The sequence below is a fragment of the Pristis pectinata genome, chromosome 17 (assembly GCF_009764475.1).
Source record: "Pristis pectinata isolate sPriPec2 chromosome 17, sPriPec2.1.pri, whole genome shotgun sequence".
NCBI classification, from domain to species: Eukaryota; Metazoa; Chordata; class Chondrichthyes; order Rhinopristiformes; family Pristidae; genus Pristis; species Pristis pectinata.
Window position 1 is genome coordinate 32,124,677 of NC_067421.1, and position 15,226 is coordinate 32,139,902.

General features: G+C 40.0%; 1 protein-coding gene across 5 annotated transcripts in view; it reads left to right on the plus strand.

The window, feature by feature from the left end:
* The window catches only part of LOC127579642 (probable E3 ubiquitin-protein ligase HECTD4), a 219,125-nt gene that overhangs the window by 60,848 nt on the left and 143,051 nt on the right, over window positions 1-15,226 (plus strand). For 3 of the 5 annotated variants that reach the window (XM_052032551.1, XM_052032555.1, XM_052032553.1), the window contains exons 7-9: window positions 1,650-1,820; window positions 4,062-4,254; window positions 12,777-12,938. In XM_052032551.1, coding sequence (XP_051888511.1) covers window positions 1,650-1,820; window positions 4,062-4,254; window positions 12,777-12,938 — 526 coding nt within the window. The remainder of the gene's footprint in view (window positions 1-1,649; window positions 1,821-4,061; window positions 4,255-12,776; window positions 12,939-15,226) is intronic. The other 2 variants (XM_052032552.1, XM_052032554.1) reach the window with 1 other exon arrangement.

Below are 15,226 nucleotides of genomic sequence, written 5' to 3' on the forward strand. Positions count from 1 at the left end.
TCTAATTTTTATGTTAAATTTAATCTGCTATCTGTCTGTCCCTTCCACCAGCCTGAATATATATTCTTAAAGTATATTACTATTTTCCTCACATTTCTTTTAGTTTCCAAGTTTTGTGTTGACTGCATTTGGAAATTATGCCCCATAATTTGTTGGATCAAAGCCACAAGGGGTTTTAATTACTGACTACACCAGTTATTGAAGAATTCCTAGCTTGACAAAAGCATTCACCATCAGGAGAGAATGTTGAACATAGTCCAAGCAAAAATGAAAAAAAAACCGACTACAATCTTAACTGTGTGTGTTCAGATGGATAGGGATGGGTCTTTTTAAATCATGATTTAAATTTTGAAGTGTTTTGCTCTATACATGAGTATAGTAAACAAAATAAAATTGCACTGATACTTGAACAGAGTATTACTGGTTTGGTACTGGATTACAACATGATGAATAATAGAATCATATACATAAAATCCAAGTCATTGTAGCTGAGATATTAACGTTCACATCCACCACAGACCTGAAGAGTTGGACACTGAATTCTGTGACAAATTACAGCATTTGATTGACTTATTGCCAAAAACAATTGTTGTGTTTATTATTGGTGACTGAAATGCAATTGCTGGACAGATGACAGAAGAAAAAGAATTGCAGGAAAGCTTTAGCATATAACTATGAAATGGAGTGAGAGTGTGGTTTAGAATTCTGTGAGGAAAATGCTCAAAGTTTGAATTCATACTTCATAAAATCCAAGAGAAGACTGTGTACATGAATTCCACCAGATGTTTAATAGCAAAAATGATTAGTTATTTGCATGCAAAGGTGAAGAATCACAAGTCGTTAAGAAAATGCAATTACAGACCATATAACAAACCATGAACTTTGAGTATTGAAAATCTTGCCCAATTCTCCTGAAGCTGTTCTCTGTTTAGGAAATGGTTCTTTTGTTGAAAGACACTTTGGAGCAGTCTCCAACACTTAGGCCTGGTTTAGGTAATTTGGAATTGTCCTTTATAGCTGAAGGTGGGTATAACAAGTATGTTGTACGTAGCAAGAATATTGCCATTGGGGAATTAAGTGTAAAATGGGAAACTGATGTATAATCTTTTGGAACTAAATTTATTATTTGAATCTTAGTATTGATTTTATGACACCAACTTAGTTGCATAAAAATGTAATACATGTATACTATTGACTAAAGAAATTTTAACTGAGCTTGTTCAGAGTAAGCTCATCTGTTTCATCCTGAAGTATATAAAGAACAGCTTTGAAGTTGTTAATACAAATGGATAATGGTAATTGCTTTTTGACTAATGTGAGTGAATACCACATAGATGTTTTTAAGTGTTGAGGACTCATGTAGACCACTGAATCCTCATTGACATTATTTGAGAAAATAATGTCTTAAGGCTGATCACAGACTGCATCCACACTTGTATTCCTTGCACTGCTACCACACATTCTGTATTGATCAGGTAATAACATGCAGAGCCATTGAGAGGTCAGAGTTTTATCCTTAATTCTTTAGTGCTGTTATTTGGACAAGTGCTTCCAAACTGGGAATCCAAGACCCCACAGAAGTGCAGCTGTACTTCAGGTTGATTAAAGACCACTGTGTTTTAACGTTTTGTTTGCTCTTCCTTGTTCAGGTATCCCAGGTAGTCTCCATGCCATCGAATCACTTCCCAGTTGGCAGTAATATGACCACAGTCCATCTCTGCTCAGATGGAACTTACATCTATTGGATCTGGTCTCCTGCAGGCTTAAATGAGAAAACTCCCAAGGGCCATTCTGTTTTCATGGATGTCTTTGAACTGACAGTAAGTTTTTGGATATTTTTCCTTTAAAATTGCTTTGGAAATGCCTTATTGCATTTGTTTTTAAATTATCATGATCTTACATTTCCTTTAGAATTGTTGAATCATGTAATACTATTAGCCTGGCAACCTTCCCTTGTAAGACAATCTGCCCATTCTAGGTATCATTGTGGTAAACTTCTTCTGAATTGCCTCCAGTGCCTTAACATTCTTAAATAAGGAGAGCAGTATTTATGCAGTGTTCCAGATAGGGTCTTACTAAGCCCTATGTAACTGAAACATAACTTCTCTACTTTTGTATTCAGTTCTCCTCGCAATAAACGATAACGTTCTGTTAGCTTTCCTAATTGCTCTACCCACATGCAAGCCTTTGGAAATCATGCATTAGAATTTGTCTTCTATGGATCATGTCTCTTGGGAATCTGGGGTCAGGCATGTGAGTGATATGCTTGCCCAATGGAGTTGACTGAGAGTTACTTGGTCTTCAGTGCTGGGAAGCTGGTCTGTGAGGGGATGCATACATTAGTTCACTTATCCTTCCAGTGGATTTGGAGGATCTTGTAGGGACAATGTTGGTGGTACCTTTACGATCCCTTGAGATGCCAAACTCTCTCAAGACTGGGATCACAGTTGTCAAGTCAACATAGTTTTGTGCTGTATCAGAGGTCCTGATCTTCAAATGCCCTCTTTCTCAGTTGTCCAAAACTTGTGCTAGCACACGGAAGCCGATGGTGAATTTCATCGTTAATGTCTGCCGAGATATGGGAAGTAGTCGTTTTTTCCAGGATCTCATGGTGAATTTTTATTGTCAGAGGGTGGTATTGCATAGTGAGAGCAGGTTGATGGAGGAACTTCTTGTTTTGCAGAAGTTGAGTATGATACCCATCCTTTTGTATGCTTCAATGAATGGGTTGACAATGAGTTGAAGCTCGGTGTCAAACATTCCCAAACATGGCACACCACAACTTGACTATTGAGGTTGAAAATCCTTGGTTCTGATTTGTAGTTGCCTTAGATTTAAGTTTCTTATTAGTCCTGTAAATCTGTTTCACTCCAGTGGGAAGCTTGTTGGAGACGAGTTGCAGTATTGTGCATGTAAGGTTGGGGAAATAAGTGTCAGGGTAATAACACACCTGTCTGACTCCATTATTAGTGTTGTTACTGAACTCATTATTTCAGTGCCCCCTAGCAAATTGCAAGTTAATGTTAACCTATGATGAAGTGGTTAATAGAATTTTCTAGTCATGATGAATATGGAACAAATATTGTTTCAAGTTTCATCAATCGATTGATTGATGTTGACATTTTAATGTTCCATTCACCCTGTGGCTAATAATCTGCTCACATGGTGATTTGATTTTCAAGCCAATCTATGAACCATGAATTATAGCAAAAATTTGGTTAAAATACCTTTATTTTTCTGCACTGTTTTTATACTGAATTATACTGCATACTTCCTTAAATAATGCAAAAATTTCTGACTTCTCAATGATTTAGCAAATCTTTAAATTGGTGGTTCAGATCATTGAATGGTCCCAGACTTGATCACTAATAGTAAGTTAATGATGTCAACTGAGATGCTGTAATTTCAGTATTTCTGAATCAGAGAGGAAAAAAAATTAGCTTTCTGTTCATGACTGTTATCCAGTAATTTCTAAAGATCGTGGATATTGGATAAGGTCAGAATCAAAATTGGATCATAATGCTACCCTATCTTGGCATGAATTGCTGGCAGTTCATGTCAATAATCGCACATGATTAGTGCACAAAGCCATAAGTGAGGAAAGGGCCATGCTTTTGTTCAGCTAAAATAATATCAATGTGAACACTTTTTTTCCACTAAAACTGTTCCTGATCCATTTTCCACAGTTGTCGATTGGAAATTCAGTTTTCTCTTTACAATATTCTCTCAGACTCTCAGACCAGACAAGATCAGAAACGTTAATGGAGAGAAGTCTACCTTCTCTTCTGGCAGGCTGTCGATGCTCTCCTATGCACTTGAGTTAGCATATTACTTCATAACAAGAAATAAACCTTCCCTAAGATTATGCTTTCATTATGAAGATGAAAATAAGTAATTATACATTTTGATTTGTTTAGCTATATAGGATCTTAGTTGCAGTTGTCGGCAGATAATTAATGTCAATGAACTACATTGAAACGTGTCAGTATGAAATCATGCAATGAAGTTTGTTCACAATTGCCACCATCTTTTCAGTCCTTTTTTTTTTGCTTCTGTTCTAGGTGCACAATGAGATCTGCACAGCACATCCTCTCCAGGAGCGAAGTATTTTAACAAGAAAAGAGGGAGAATCTGCAAAAAGTATAAATGAAATGCTGCTGAGTCGACTTTCCCGATATCGTGCTTCCCCTTCAGCAACATTGGCTGCTCTCACTGGCTCCACAATTACCAATACATTGAAGGAAGACCATTCTGGTAAGAACAAAAATTTTTTGTTTTTGGATTCTGGGACCTTAAAATAATTTGTTTAGCTAGCTGACAATATTTGCAGTTTGTCTCAAACATATTTGCATTCAAAAGTTCTCAAATTTTAATATTGTGATTTTTTTTAATGTATATATAATTAGAAAAGTGTCTGCTGTGGTGCTCTTGAATTTTATTTCTGGCTTTTGTATTTGAATCTAGTCCAGACTGGCTTGAAAACCCCTTGTGATGAACATGTAATTCCCGAGAGTAAGCAATTCAGGGTAGTCATAAATCAGATTTCAATTAGTACAAGTCTTCAGAGCAAAAGAGTTCCTGTTTGTTATCAAGTTCTAAATAAATGAAAGGTGTGAGGAATGGTGATGTTGCATTATCATAATGTTCTGAACATTGAGTCATAATGAGCAGAAGGCATGAGACCATTACTATGACATTGAAATTGCTGACGTTGCGTCTCAAAGTTCCTGGCTGTCACCAAAATGTTAATTGTAATGTTACTGGAAAAGAATTGAAGCAGTTTAGTATTTAACTCTTTTGGAAATGTTTTAGCAGAACAATATTTGTAAAACAAAATGCAGAATATTTGCAGCATTGGAATTTAATACTGTCCATTCCTTTCAAACCACCCTCTTGTTTCCAAATTGCTGTCATAAAGATTCTGTTTGGTGGAGTGACTGAACTTGTTTCTGTAGATGGAGGATTTTTCTAGTGTGCCCTCATCTACATTTTGTTTAAAGAAGTACAGTGGTGCATTAGAAGGAATACACTTCCAACATGTGTGTTTGCTTTTTCTGTCCTCAAACTTGTACAACATGTACTTGTCATTATCCTTGATGAAGGTGCTGAAGGTGGCTGGGCCTAGGGTACCTCCCTGAGGAACTCCTATAGAGATGTCCTGTGTCCTCCAACTACCACAACCATCTTCCTGTGTGGTCTGTGTGATTCCAACCAGGGGAGGGATTCCACCCCCAAGCCCCCCCCAACTGATTCCCATTGATTCCATTTTAACCAGGGCTGCTTGGTGCCATACTTGAATCACGTGCTGCCATGATGTCAAGGGCAGTTACTCCCACTTCACTTCTGGAGTTCACTTGTACATAATTCACATGGCTAAGGAGAAAAATGGAATTGGTGTGTCAGTGCTTTGTGGCAAATTTGTACAGAATGGATAATGTCTTCCCAATGAGTTCCAGATAACTGAGTACTTTCTAATATAGCTAATGCAACAGCTAATTGTCAAATGAAGGTGGTGACCGAGAAGTGAGTTTGACATCTGATGCAATGAAATTAAACCCATATTTACAAATGATATTGCAAAAGTGAAACATTGCAGATAAGGAAAAGAAAAAGACCAACAGTGTAGTTTTCAAGCATGATTCTGAAAGTAAGGATTGCAACAACTAGAAGTGCAGCATCCTAACTTCCTGACTGTGATGCACTTAGGCCTGGTCACATCTATTACATTTTTCTACATCTGCTGCCTTGAAGATGCCAAAGATCAGTTCCAGTAAAGGAAGGATCCCTACTACTGATCCCCAGGCACTGAATTTTTGAAGTTGGAAAGGAAAAAATAAGTTGTTGTTCATTCACCAGATGTGGGTGTCGTTGACCACGTCAGCACTTGCGTCTATGCCTAGTTGAAGCGAACCGAGGCAACTAAAGCTGCCTTTTTGAGGCACTGCCTCTTGATGTCCTTGATGGTCGGGAAGGTTGTGCCTGTGATGGAACTGGCTGAGTCTATAACCCTCTGCAGCCTCTTGCAATCCTGTGCATTGGAGCCTCCATACCAGGCTGTGGTGCAACCAGTCAGAATGCTCTCCACTGTACATGTATAGAAATTTGTAAGAGTCTTTGGTGACTTACCAAATCTCCTCAAACTCCTAACAAAGTAGAGCCACTTTTGTGATTGCATCAATGTGTTGGGCCCAGGATAGATCCTCTGAGATGTCGATGCCCAGGAACTTGAAGCTGCTCACCCTTTCCACCACTGACCCCTCAATGAGGACTGGTGTGTGTTCTCCCAACTTCCCCTTCCTGAAGTCCACAATCAGCTCCTTGGTCTTGCTGATGTTGAGTGCTAGGTTGTTGCAATCAACATCTATCTCACTCCTGTAAGTCTCCTCATCGTCATCTGAGATTCTACCAACAACAGTGGTGTCATAAGGAGACATGGGAGACTGCAAATGCTGGGAATTTGGAGCAACACAAAATGCTGGAGGAATTCAATGGGTCGGGCAGCATCTATGAAGGGAAATGGACAGTCGATGTTCTGAGTCAAGACCCTTCAGGACTGGAAAGAAAGAGGGGAGATAGCCAGTATGAAAGGGTGGGAGAAGGGTGTGGAGCAAGAGCTAATGGGTGATAGGTGAATTCAGGTGAGAAGGGGAAGATAGGCAGGTGGGGGGAGTGGGAATGATGCAAGAAGCTGGGAGTTGATGAGTGGAAGTGACAAAGGACTGAAGAAGATGGAATCTGATAGGAGAGGACAGTGGAATAAAGGGAAGGAGGTGAGGAGGGGAACCGAAGGGGAAAAATGTGTCGTTGATGGGCAGATCAAGAGGGTGGGGAAGGGGAAAGAGAAGGGGTATTGGGGCTGGTGAAATAAGGGAAAACAAGGACTAGGTAGTGGTTACCGGAAATTGGAGAAATCTATGTTCGTGCCATCAGACTACCAAGGCGGAATAAGCCATATACTTCTGAGAGCTATTCATAAGACCATGGCTGATACCTTGGCTCAACACCACATTAGCACTTGGTCCCTTTTATCCTTGGTGTCTAAAAAATATGTTGAATCATAACATTTGGCATAATTGACAACTGACCATTCATAGTCTTCTGGAGTAGAAAATTTTAAGGTCTCTCAGCCCTCTGTACAGAAATTTCTGCTCTTCATTTGTAAATGACTGGTCCCTTAGCCTGAGTCCATGTACTCTTGTTCTGGACCTTAGGATGAGAAAACAGCCTTTCAACATTTGCCTTGGTCACTCATAATCTTATGTTCTAGGTCCTGAAGAGGTTAGTTTTCATTCTTGTAAACTCCACTTTGCAGAGGTCCATCTGAATAAATCTTTCCTCTTGGACCTCTGTCTGGGAATCATACTATTTATGTTCCTAATTGTCTGTTGTACCTACTTGGTACTTTTTGTTTTATTTACCAGCAATCCCAGATACCATCGCATTTTAGCATTTACTGTTTCCTTATCATATAAAATTATATTGCTTTGCTATTCTTTCCATTGCTTATCCTGTCTATCCATTTGGCAATTCTTTGTGTCCTCCTCCCAGGTCATTTTCCTACCTATGTTTATATTGTCAGCTTGCAAAGATAGTACTGATTGCCAGATAATTAACCAAAAATTAATGTCCAATAGAAAGGGAAAAGAGCTGACTCATCAACTGCACCTTGCAGATATGATCTCTGATCTGGACAAGAACACTCTAAGAATAGCTCTTTTTCCCAAATAAAAAGGGATGGAAAAGCCATCTACTGCAATACTGTCAACATTGTAGGGTTGAATGAGGTAGATGGAGTGGTTTCTGAGTGTTTGAAATTAAGGCATATCCTGCTGATTTTGGGGGTTCTCTAATGGGGGATGGTGTGGGCATTGATTCATTATAGTATTACATATGCAGTCTAACCTTGTAACTGAAAGCTCTCATGCATATGTAGTACTATAATGAATTTGACAGACTTGAATTGTATTATTCTTGCATTGTGTATTATTGAAGGGAGACCTTCAAATAAGGTTATGTAGCTGATGATGAATGCTGTGATCAGTTTATTGGTTTGAAAGCTGTGTAGCTTGTACGACAAATGCTTTGACTTTGCAAAATGTCTTAGTGTCATTCTCTGGTTCTTGGAGCAATATTATGTTTTGAATGAATGGAATGTTTTTAAACTGTTTCAGGTAACCAAAATTATGGAGTTAGTGTTTAGCTGTGCTTTCATAAAATCATAAAATGTCCTTTGTGTTCAAGCCATTGCATTGAGCGGTCTCTTCAATTATGTTTCTTTGCTCTTTCCCCATGACCCTGCAAATTATTTTTTCCCCAGTGCCTATCTGATTCCCATTTAAAAGCCCCAGTTGATTCTGTTTCCATCACATTTACAGGTGGAGCGTTCCATGTGATAATTGTGCTCTGTGTTTGAAAGAATTCCTCACATCCCCATACCTCTTGCCCAATACTTTAAACCTGTGCTTTCTGGTTGTCAAACCATCTGCTATTGGGAATTGCATCTCTTTATTTACCTTTTAAACACCCCGGTCACGTTCCCTCTTAACCTCCTTTACTCCAAGGAGAAAAGCAACAGCCTTTGAAGTCTAACCTTGTAACTGAAAGACCTCATCCCTAAAACCATTTAAGTAAATCCCTTCAGAACCCTTTCTAGAGTCTTCATTGCCTTTCTAAAGTATGGTGATCAGAACTGGGCAATACTCCAGTTGTGACCTCAGTGTTTTATAAATGTTCAATATAATCTCTGCTGTTGCGTGCCCAACACCAGACTCCCGAAACACTAACTATTCCAAGCTATATCACGGGAAGAGATTAGCAGATGGACAGTAAAGGTTCAAGGAGTTACTCAAAATCCCATGGAAAATAGCAACATCTTGACAGACTCATCGGAATCCTTGGCCCATAACTGCTCAAAGTGGTGAAGAAGCATATACATTACTAACCATGCTCTCAACATGTCCTCTGACTTTCAAAGATAGGTGCACAGGTGTCTCTGTGTTACACAGCCTATTTTTAACCTACATTGTCTTTCCTCATTCTTTCTGCCAAACTGCATCACTTCACACTTGGAACATGGGACAATACATCACAGGAACAAGCTATTCGGCCCACCATGCCTATGCCAATCATGATGCCAGTCTAACTAATCCCATCTGCCTGCACGTGGTCCTTATCCCTCTGTTCCTTGCCTGTTCATGTGTCTGTCTAAATGCCTCTTAAATGTTGCTATTTTATCTGCTACAACCATCTCACCTGGCACCATGTTCCAGGCACCTCCCACTCTCTGTATAAAGGAAAACTTGCCTCACAAATCTCCTTTAAACACTCCATCTCTCACCTTTAACTATGCCCTTTAGTATTTGACATTTCCACCCTGGGAAACAGACTCTGACTATCTACCCTATGTATGCCTGTCAGAATTTTATATACTTCTATCAGGTTACCCCTTGGTCTCTGACTCTCCAGAGAAAACAATCCACGTTTGTCCAATATTTCCTTGTAGCTAATACTCGCCAATTCAGGCAATAACCCTTGTGAACTACTTCTGCACTCTCTCCAAAACCTCCACATCCTTCCTGTAATGTGGTGACCAGGACTGCACACAACACTTCAAATGTGGCCAATCCAAAGTTTTATACAGCTGCAACATGGCTTCCCAACGTTTATACTCAATGCTCTGCTGTATGCCTTCTTTATACCTAATCCACTTGTGTTGACATTTTTAGGGAGCTATGGACTTGCACCCCGAGATCTTTCTGTACCTTAATGCTCCTAAGGGTCCACACACTTCATCCAATGTATCCCCTCCCACATTTGGATTCATCTTCCCATTTTTCCCTTAAATGTTTCCCATTGTCACCTTACTTAATAGATTCAAGCACTTACACACTTTGTATCCCTGCTCTTCACCCTCCAGCCTGTCTCCTCCTTTATCTCCCCAACCCTACGGCTCATCTGCCCCTCTGCCCCCTTTTTCCTTTTTTTTAAGCCAGTGTCTGCTTCTATAAATCACCCACCTGCCTCTGTCTCCCAACTCCAGCCCTCCAACTCCATCTGCCCATCATTCCTCACCCCTCCTTGGTCCACTTATCATCTACTGGCCCCTGTCTCGCCCCCCTCCCTCTTTATACTGTCTACCTTCTCTTTCAACTCTGTTTTGATGCACCGTCTCAGCCCAAAATATCAACAATTCTTCTCCTTTCACAGATGCTGCTTGACCAACTGAGATCCTCTAGTAGTTTGTCGTTCGCTCCATATGACGACATCTGCAGTCTCGTGTTTCCCAAGGGTCCTGCCATTTTCTCTTGCATTTGACCTCCCAAAATGTAACACCTCACACTTGTCCGGATTAAACACCATCCGCCATTTCTATGCCTAGACTCCAAACTGATCTATGTTCTACTGTATCTTTTGACATTTCTCACTATCTACAACTCCACCACTTTTTGTGTTGTCTGCAAATGTACTAATCGGACCACCTATATTTTCATCCAGATCATATAAATGGTATCGAAAACAACGGAGGTCCCAACACTGCTCATTGTGGAATACCACTGTTTACAGACCTCCAGTCAGGGAAAACACCACTACCCTTTGTCTTCCCAATTTTCTGTCCAGTTTACCAACTCTCTGTGGATCTCATGTGACTTAATCTTCTGGACCAGCTTACGAGGAGGGACGTCATCAAATCCTTTACCAAAGTCACTGCAGATGACATCCACTGCCCTACCCTCATCAATCCACCTTTGTAACTTCCTCAAAATAGAATCAAATTTGAGAGTCAGGATCTGCTACACAAAGCCATTGCTGACTATTCCTAATACGTCTATACTTTCTTCGATGCACGTAAATCCTGTCCGTAAGAATCTCCAGTAATTTTGCTACCACTGATGTAAGGCTCACCAGCCCATAATTTACTGGTTTCTCCCTGTTGCCCTTCAGGGGAACAACATTGTCTTATCTCCAGTCTTCTGGGACTTTGCCTGTGACTAAAGAGAATTCCCAAGAGCTCCAGTCAGGCCACAGCAATCTTCTTCCTTGCCTTCCTCTGTATCCTGATATAGATTCCATCAGGCCCTGGGGACTTATCCACCTCAGTGTGTTTCAAGAGACCCAACACCACCACCTTAATATCAACATGCCCAAGAATATCAACGTACCCCCTCCCTGATCTTACCATCATGCATATATTTCTCCTTGGTGAATAACTATGCAATGTACTCATTTAGGATCTCACCTACTTCCTCTGGTCAGGTATAGATTCCCTCCTTTGACCTTGAGTGGACTTGCCCTTTCCATAGCTACCCTCTTGTTTTAAATATATGTATAAAATGCCTTGGATTTTCTTAAATCCTACTTGTCAAGGACATTTAATTCTGTATTAATTTTCATCTGCTTGTCTTCCCACTCTATCAGCCTCTCTCTCCTCTAACACTATTATTATGCTCCTCATTGTTTACCATGCTTCCAAGTTTGCTTTCATCTACAAAATTTTGAAATCTTACCTCACACCTATTTCCAAGTCGTGTATTAACCCCAAAGGAATATCACTGTCTACTATCCTCCAGTCTGAAACACTGGTGATTATCACGATTATTCTGTGTCTTTGAGCCATTTTAAAATTCCTGGTTCTTCTATGCCCCTTCATTTCATGTACCTCAATTTTGCTCATCAACTTTTCATGTGGGATTTTTTCCTATTGTCTTCTGAAAATAATATTCCCATCATCAAACTTTTTAACCTCATCAAAAGATTCAATCAAGTTAATTAAATGTGACTTCCTTTTAACAAATTTGTGTTGGGTTTCCTCAGACTTTTTCAATTGTCTTTTAATGTTTTTCTGATAATTGTTTCTAAAAAAAACTTCTCCGTTACTAAGGTTAAACTGAACATCACAGACACGTCCTTGCATGCCTTCTTGGTATCACATTTGCTATTTTCCTGGCATCTCCTTTCAGTTAAGGAATGGTTGTAAAATTATGACTAGCCCTCAGTCAATCTTCACCTCAACCTCCTTTCCCTCAGCAATGTAGAATCCATCCCATCTGAACCAGGTGATCTGTGTACTTGAAGCATCATCAGCCTTTCCAATACTTCCTCTGGATTAATTTTTACCACAACCATTTTCTCATCACCCAACTTCCTATTTGGGTAATCCATCGGAATGGACTGTGAGTTGCTTCTACTTCTGGTCTGAGGTGACTGATAAGGCAGTGTGGGAAGGACGGTTCTATAGATGTGTCAAGAGGTGCTGATGGGTTAGGCAGATTGGTAGATGGTGAGGTGGTACACTCCTCCACCATTTACACAGATCTTCTGAGTGCTTCCAATACGCAGCCTTGAGGTTTTCAATACCATCTCAAATGTTCCTTCTCCATTTTGAACAATCATGGATCAGTGATTCCCAGGAGTCAGTGGATTTTGGCTTAAGTTTATGTTGGTTTATATTTGGACAGATCTGCACCAGCAATTTGGCTTTAATTTCATCCTAACTTTTAGTTTGTTGGGGAATAAATGGGTGCCTTTTGGCAAAACATCAGGATTTAGAGGCCAGATGACTTCATTATTGCCTAGATTTGTTTAATTTAAGCACACAGTACACATTTGTTTTTAATTTGACAAATTTAACTGGCTATAACTAGGTGAGAATCACTTTATCATCTGTTTTCTCAATGTTATCTAATTAGAGTTTACGGAAACAGAATTCACTCATTGTTAATAAACTTTCTTTGCACTAAGAGTATTGCAAACAAGTGTTTTTTTTCCTTAACATTTAGCAGCAAATACAAGCTGTGGCTTACCTTTGAAAACCTTAAGGAAGACCCCTATGTATACTTGTGGGACATATCTGGTTATGCTTACTGCACCACCAGGAGGATCTGGAAGTTCTGCAACACGCTCTTTATTTGGTGGTACGAGTGGATTGTCCTCTTTAAAAGGTAAGTCACAGGTGATTTTAATATTACCTAGGTGATATCAAGCACATTTTGTAAGCTACTTTATGTAATGCAGTGTTACGATGCGCCAGTGTTTTCAAAGACATGTAGTGCCAAAATACTTTGCTGCTTATGTCGGTCTTCAAATTCCTGCTGCTCTTGCCACATCAACTCAGACCTGTTAATGCTTATGCGTGGAATTGTTCAACTAAGAGTTACCTTGTGATATAGCCAAAGTTTATGGATCCAGAATGTACAATTGTGCTCTTGAATGTGTTCAGTTCAGATCAATCAATTTCATGTAGCTGCAAATGTACTTGCATCCAGCACTTTCAGAAATCGTATTAACTACTTTAATACAATTCATTTCATCGGAATAACAGATTGCTATAATCAGAGTAATAGTAAAAACGGAAAATGCTCGAAATAGTTAGCAGATCATTTGGAGAGGGAATCAACAGATAACCTTTGATCAGAACTGGGAAAAGTTAGTGGTGTCTTTTATTATTTTAATTCTCTGCCCCACATGGAGTCTGACTTCTGTCCATGGCCTGCTACACACATGCAAGAGCTCATGGAATCGTATTTAATCTTTTGAAAAAAGCCTTCAGTCTTCTGGTCTTGTATTGAGTTCAACAATTTCAGAGGCAGCCACTGCTCTCATTTTTGGGGCGGTGACAGCTGGTAATGTTTTTGCTACTCACATGGAAAAACTCTTGACGCATTCTTTGATTTTCCATTTCTACATCCTTTTTGCCATGTGCCACCATTCCTCCTCCTCTCCCATCACAGTTGTTCCCTTTTGTTCTTCCTAATGAACTGACTTTTATCTGAAACAAAAAAATTGTTTTTCTCTCTCAATAGATGTTGTCGTACTAGCTGAGAATGTTCAGCATCTTCAGTTTTTATTTCATATTTTCAGAATCCACAGTATTTGCTTTCGTATCAAAAAGCACTTTAAGAACTGCTTGTGCAAGATGTACAGTTTGGGCATACCAATTGAAGCGGCAAGTTCCATTTAGCATTGGGTTGAAATTGAGTCTGTGGAATATTCACCTTTGTCAGTGTGTTCTAATTGTTTTTAACAGTTTCCTCTTGCTGTTTAATGATGTGCATTTAATATGAAACGTTTGAAGATATTACTGCTGAAGTATGTCTAGCGTTTTACAACATTATGTTGCACCAAATCAGGGCACAGGAAGCAATCTGCAGAAGGTTAAAGAATGGAATGAAGTTTAGTAACTGAGAGGTGCTTTGTAAGTCTGAATTTGACTATACAAGGAAATGATGATGAGTATGTATTTTTCTTAGGGAAGTGAAGGATGGAGGAAAATTGGTGTGACTAAATCTTAAAGTGCCACCTTGTACTATCTTACACCTGATCGCAAAACATCCTAGGGCAAAGCTACCTGCTCTGTTCCATAATTTGGAGAATAATGCACTTTGGGAAAGATTGAAATTGTCCATGATGATAAATAAGAACTGTCAAAATTATTAGTCGTAAAGGTTATGGAGGCCAGGGCTGTGGTATGCTCCTTCTACAGGATGTAGAGATCAGGGATTGACATTTTTAATGTCCCTGATGATTACACCTGCAGGAAGTGTGACAAGCTGCAGCTTCTGGCTAACTGCTTAGAGCAGTTTGAGCTGTGGATGGACTCGCTATAGAGCATCTGGGATGCAGCAATATGTTTAATGAGCTGGTCACTCTGCAAGTGCGGAAAGCGAGGAGATGGGTGACCACCAGGAAGGGTAGGCAGGTTGTGCAGGAATCCCCTGTGATCATTCCCTTCTCTAACAAGTATAGCGTATTGGATACTGTTGTTGCGGGGGTGGGGGGGGGGGGGGGGGGGCGGCCTCCCAGGGGAGAACAGCAGCAACAGCCCAGTTAGTGGCACCATGGTGTAGGTTGCTGTACAGAAATGGGGCTAACAGGACTGGGGTAGTGGTAGGAGGGGGCAGATAAGCATTTCTGTGCCTGCAAAAGAGACTCCTGGTTGTCGTATTGCTTCCCTGTGATGCTGGGCCAAGGGCATCTTGGAGTGGCTGTTGGACATTCTGAAAGGCAAGTGTGAACAGCTAGAGGTGATGGCACATGTAGGTACCAATGATAGGTCGGAAAAAGGACGAAGTCCTGAGTTCAGGGAACTAAGCAGCTACCTAAAGAGCAGAGGTTCAAAAGTTGTAATCTCTGGATTGTTTCTGGTGCCATGAGGTAGTGAGTATAGGAATAAAAGGATAAGTCAGATCAATGTGTGGCTGAAGGGATGGTGCAGGAGAATGGACTTTAG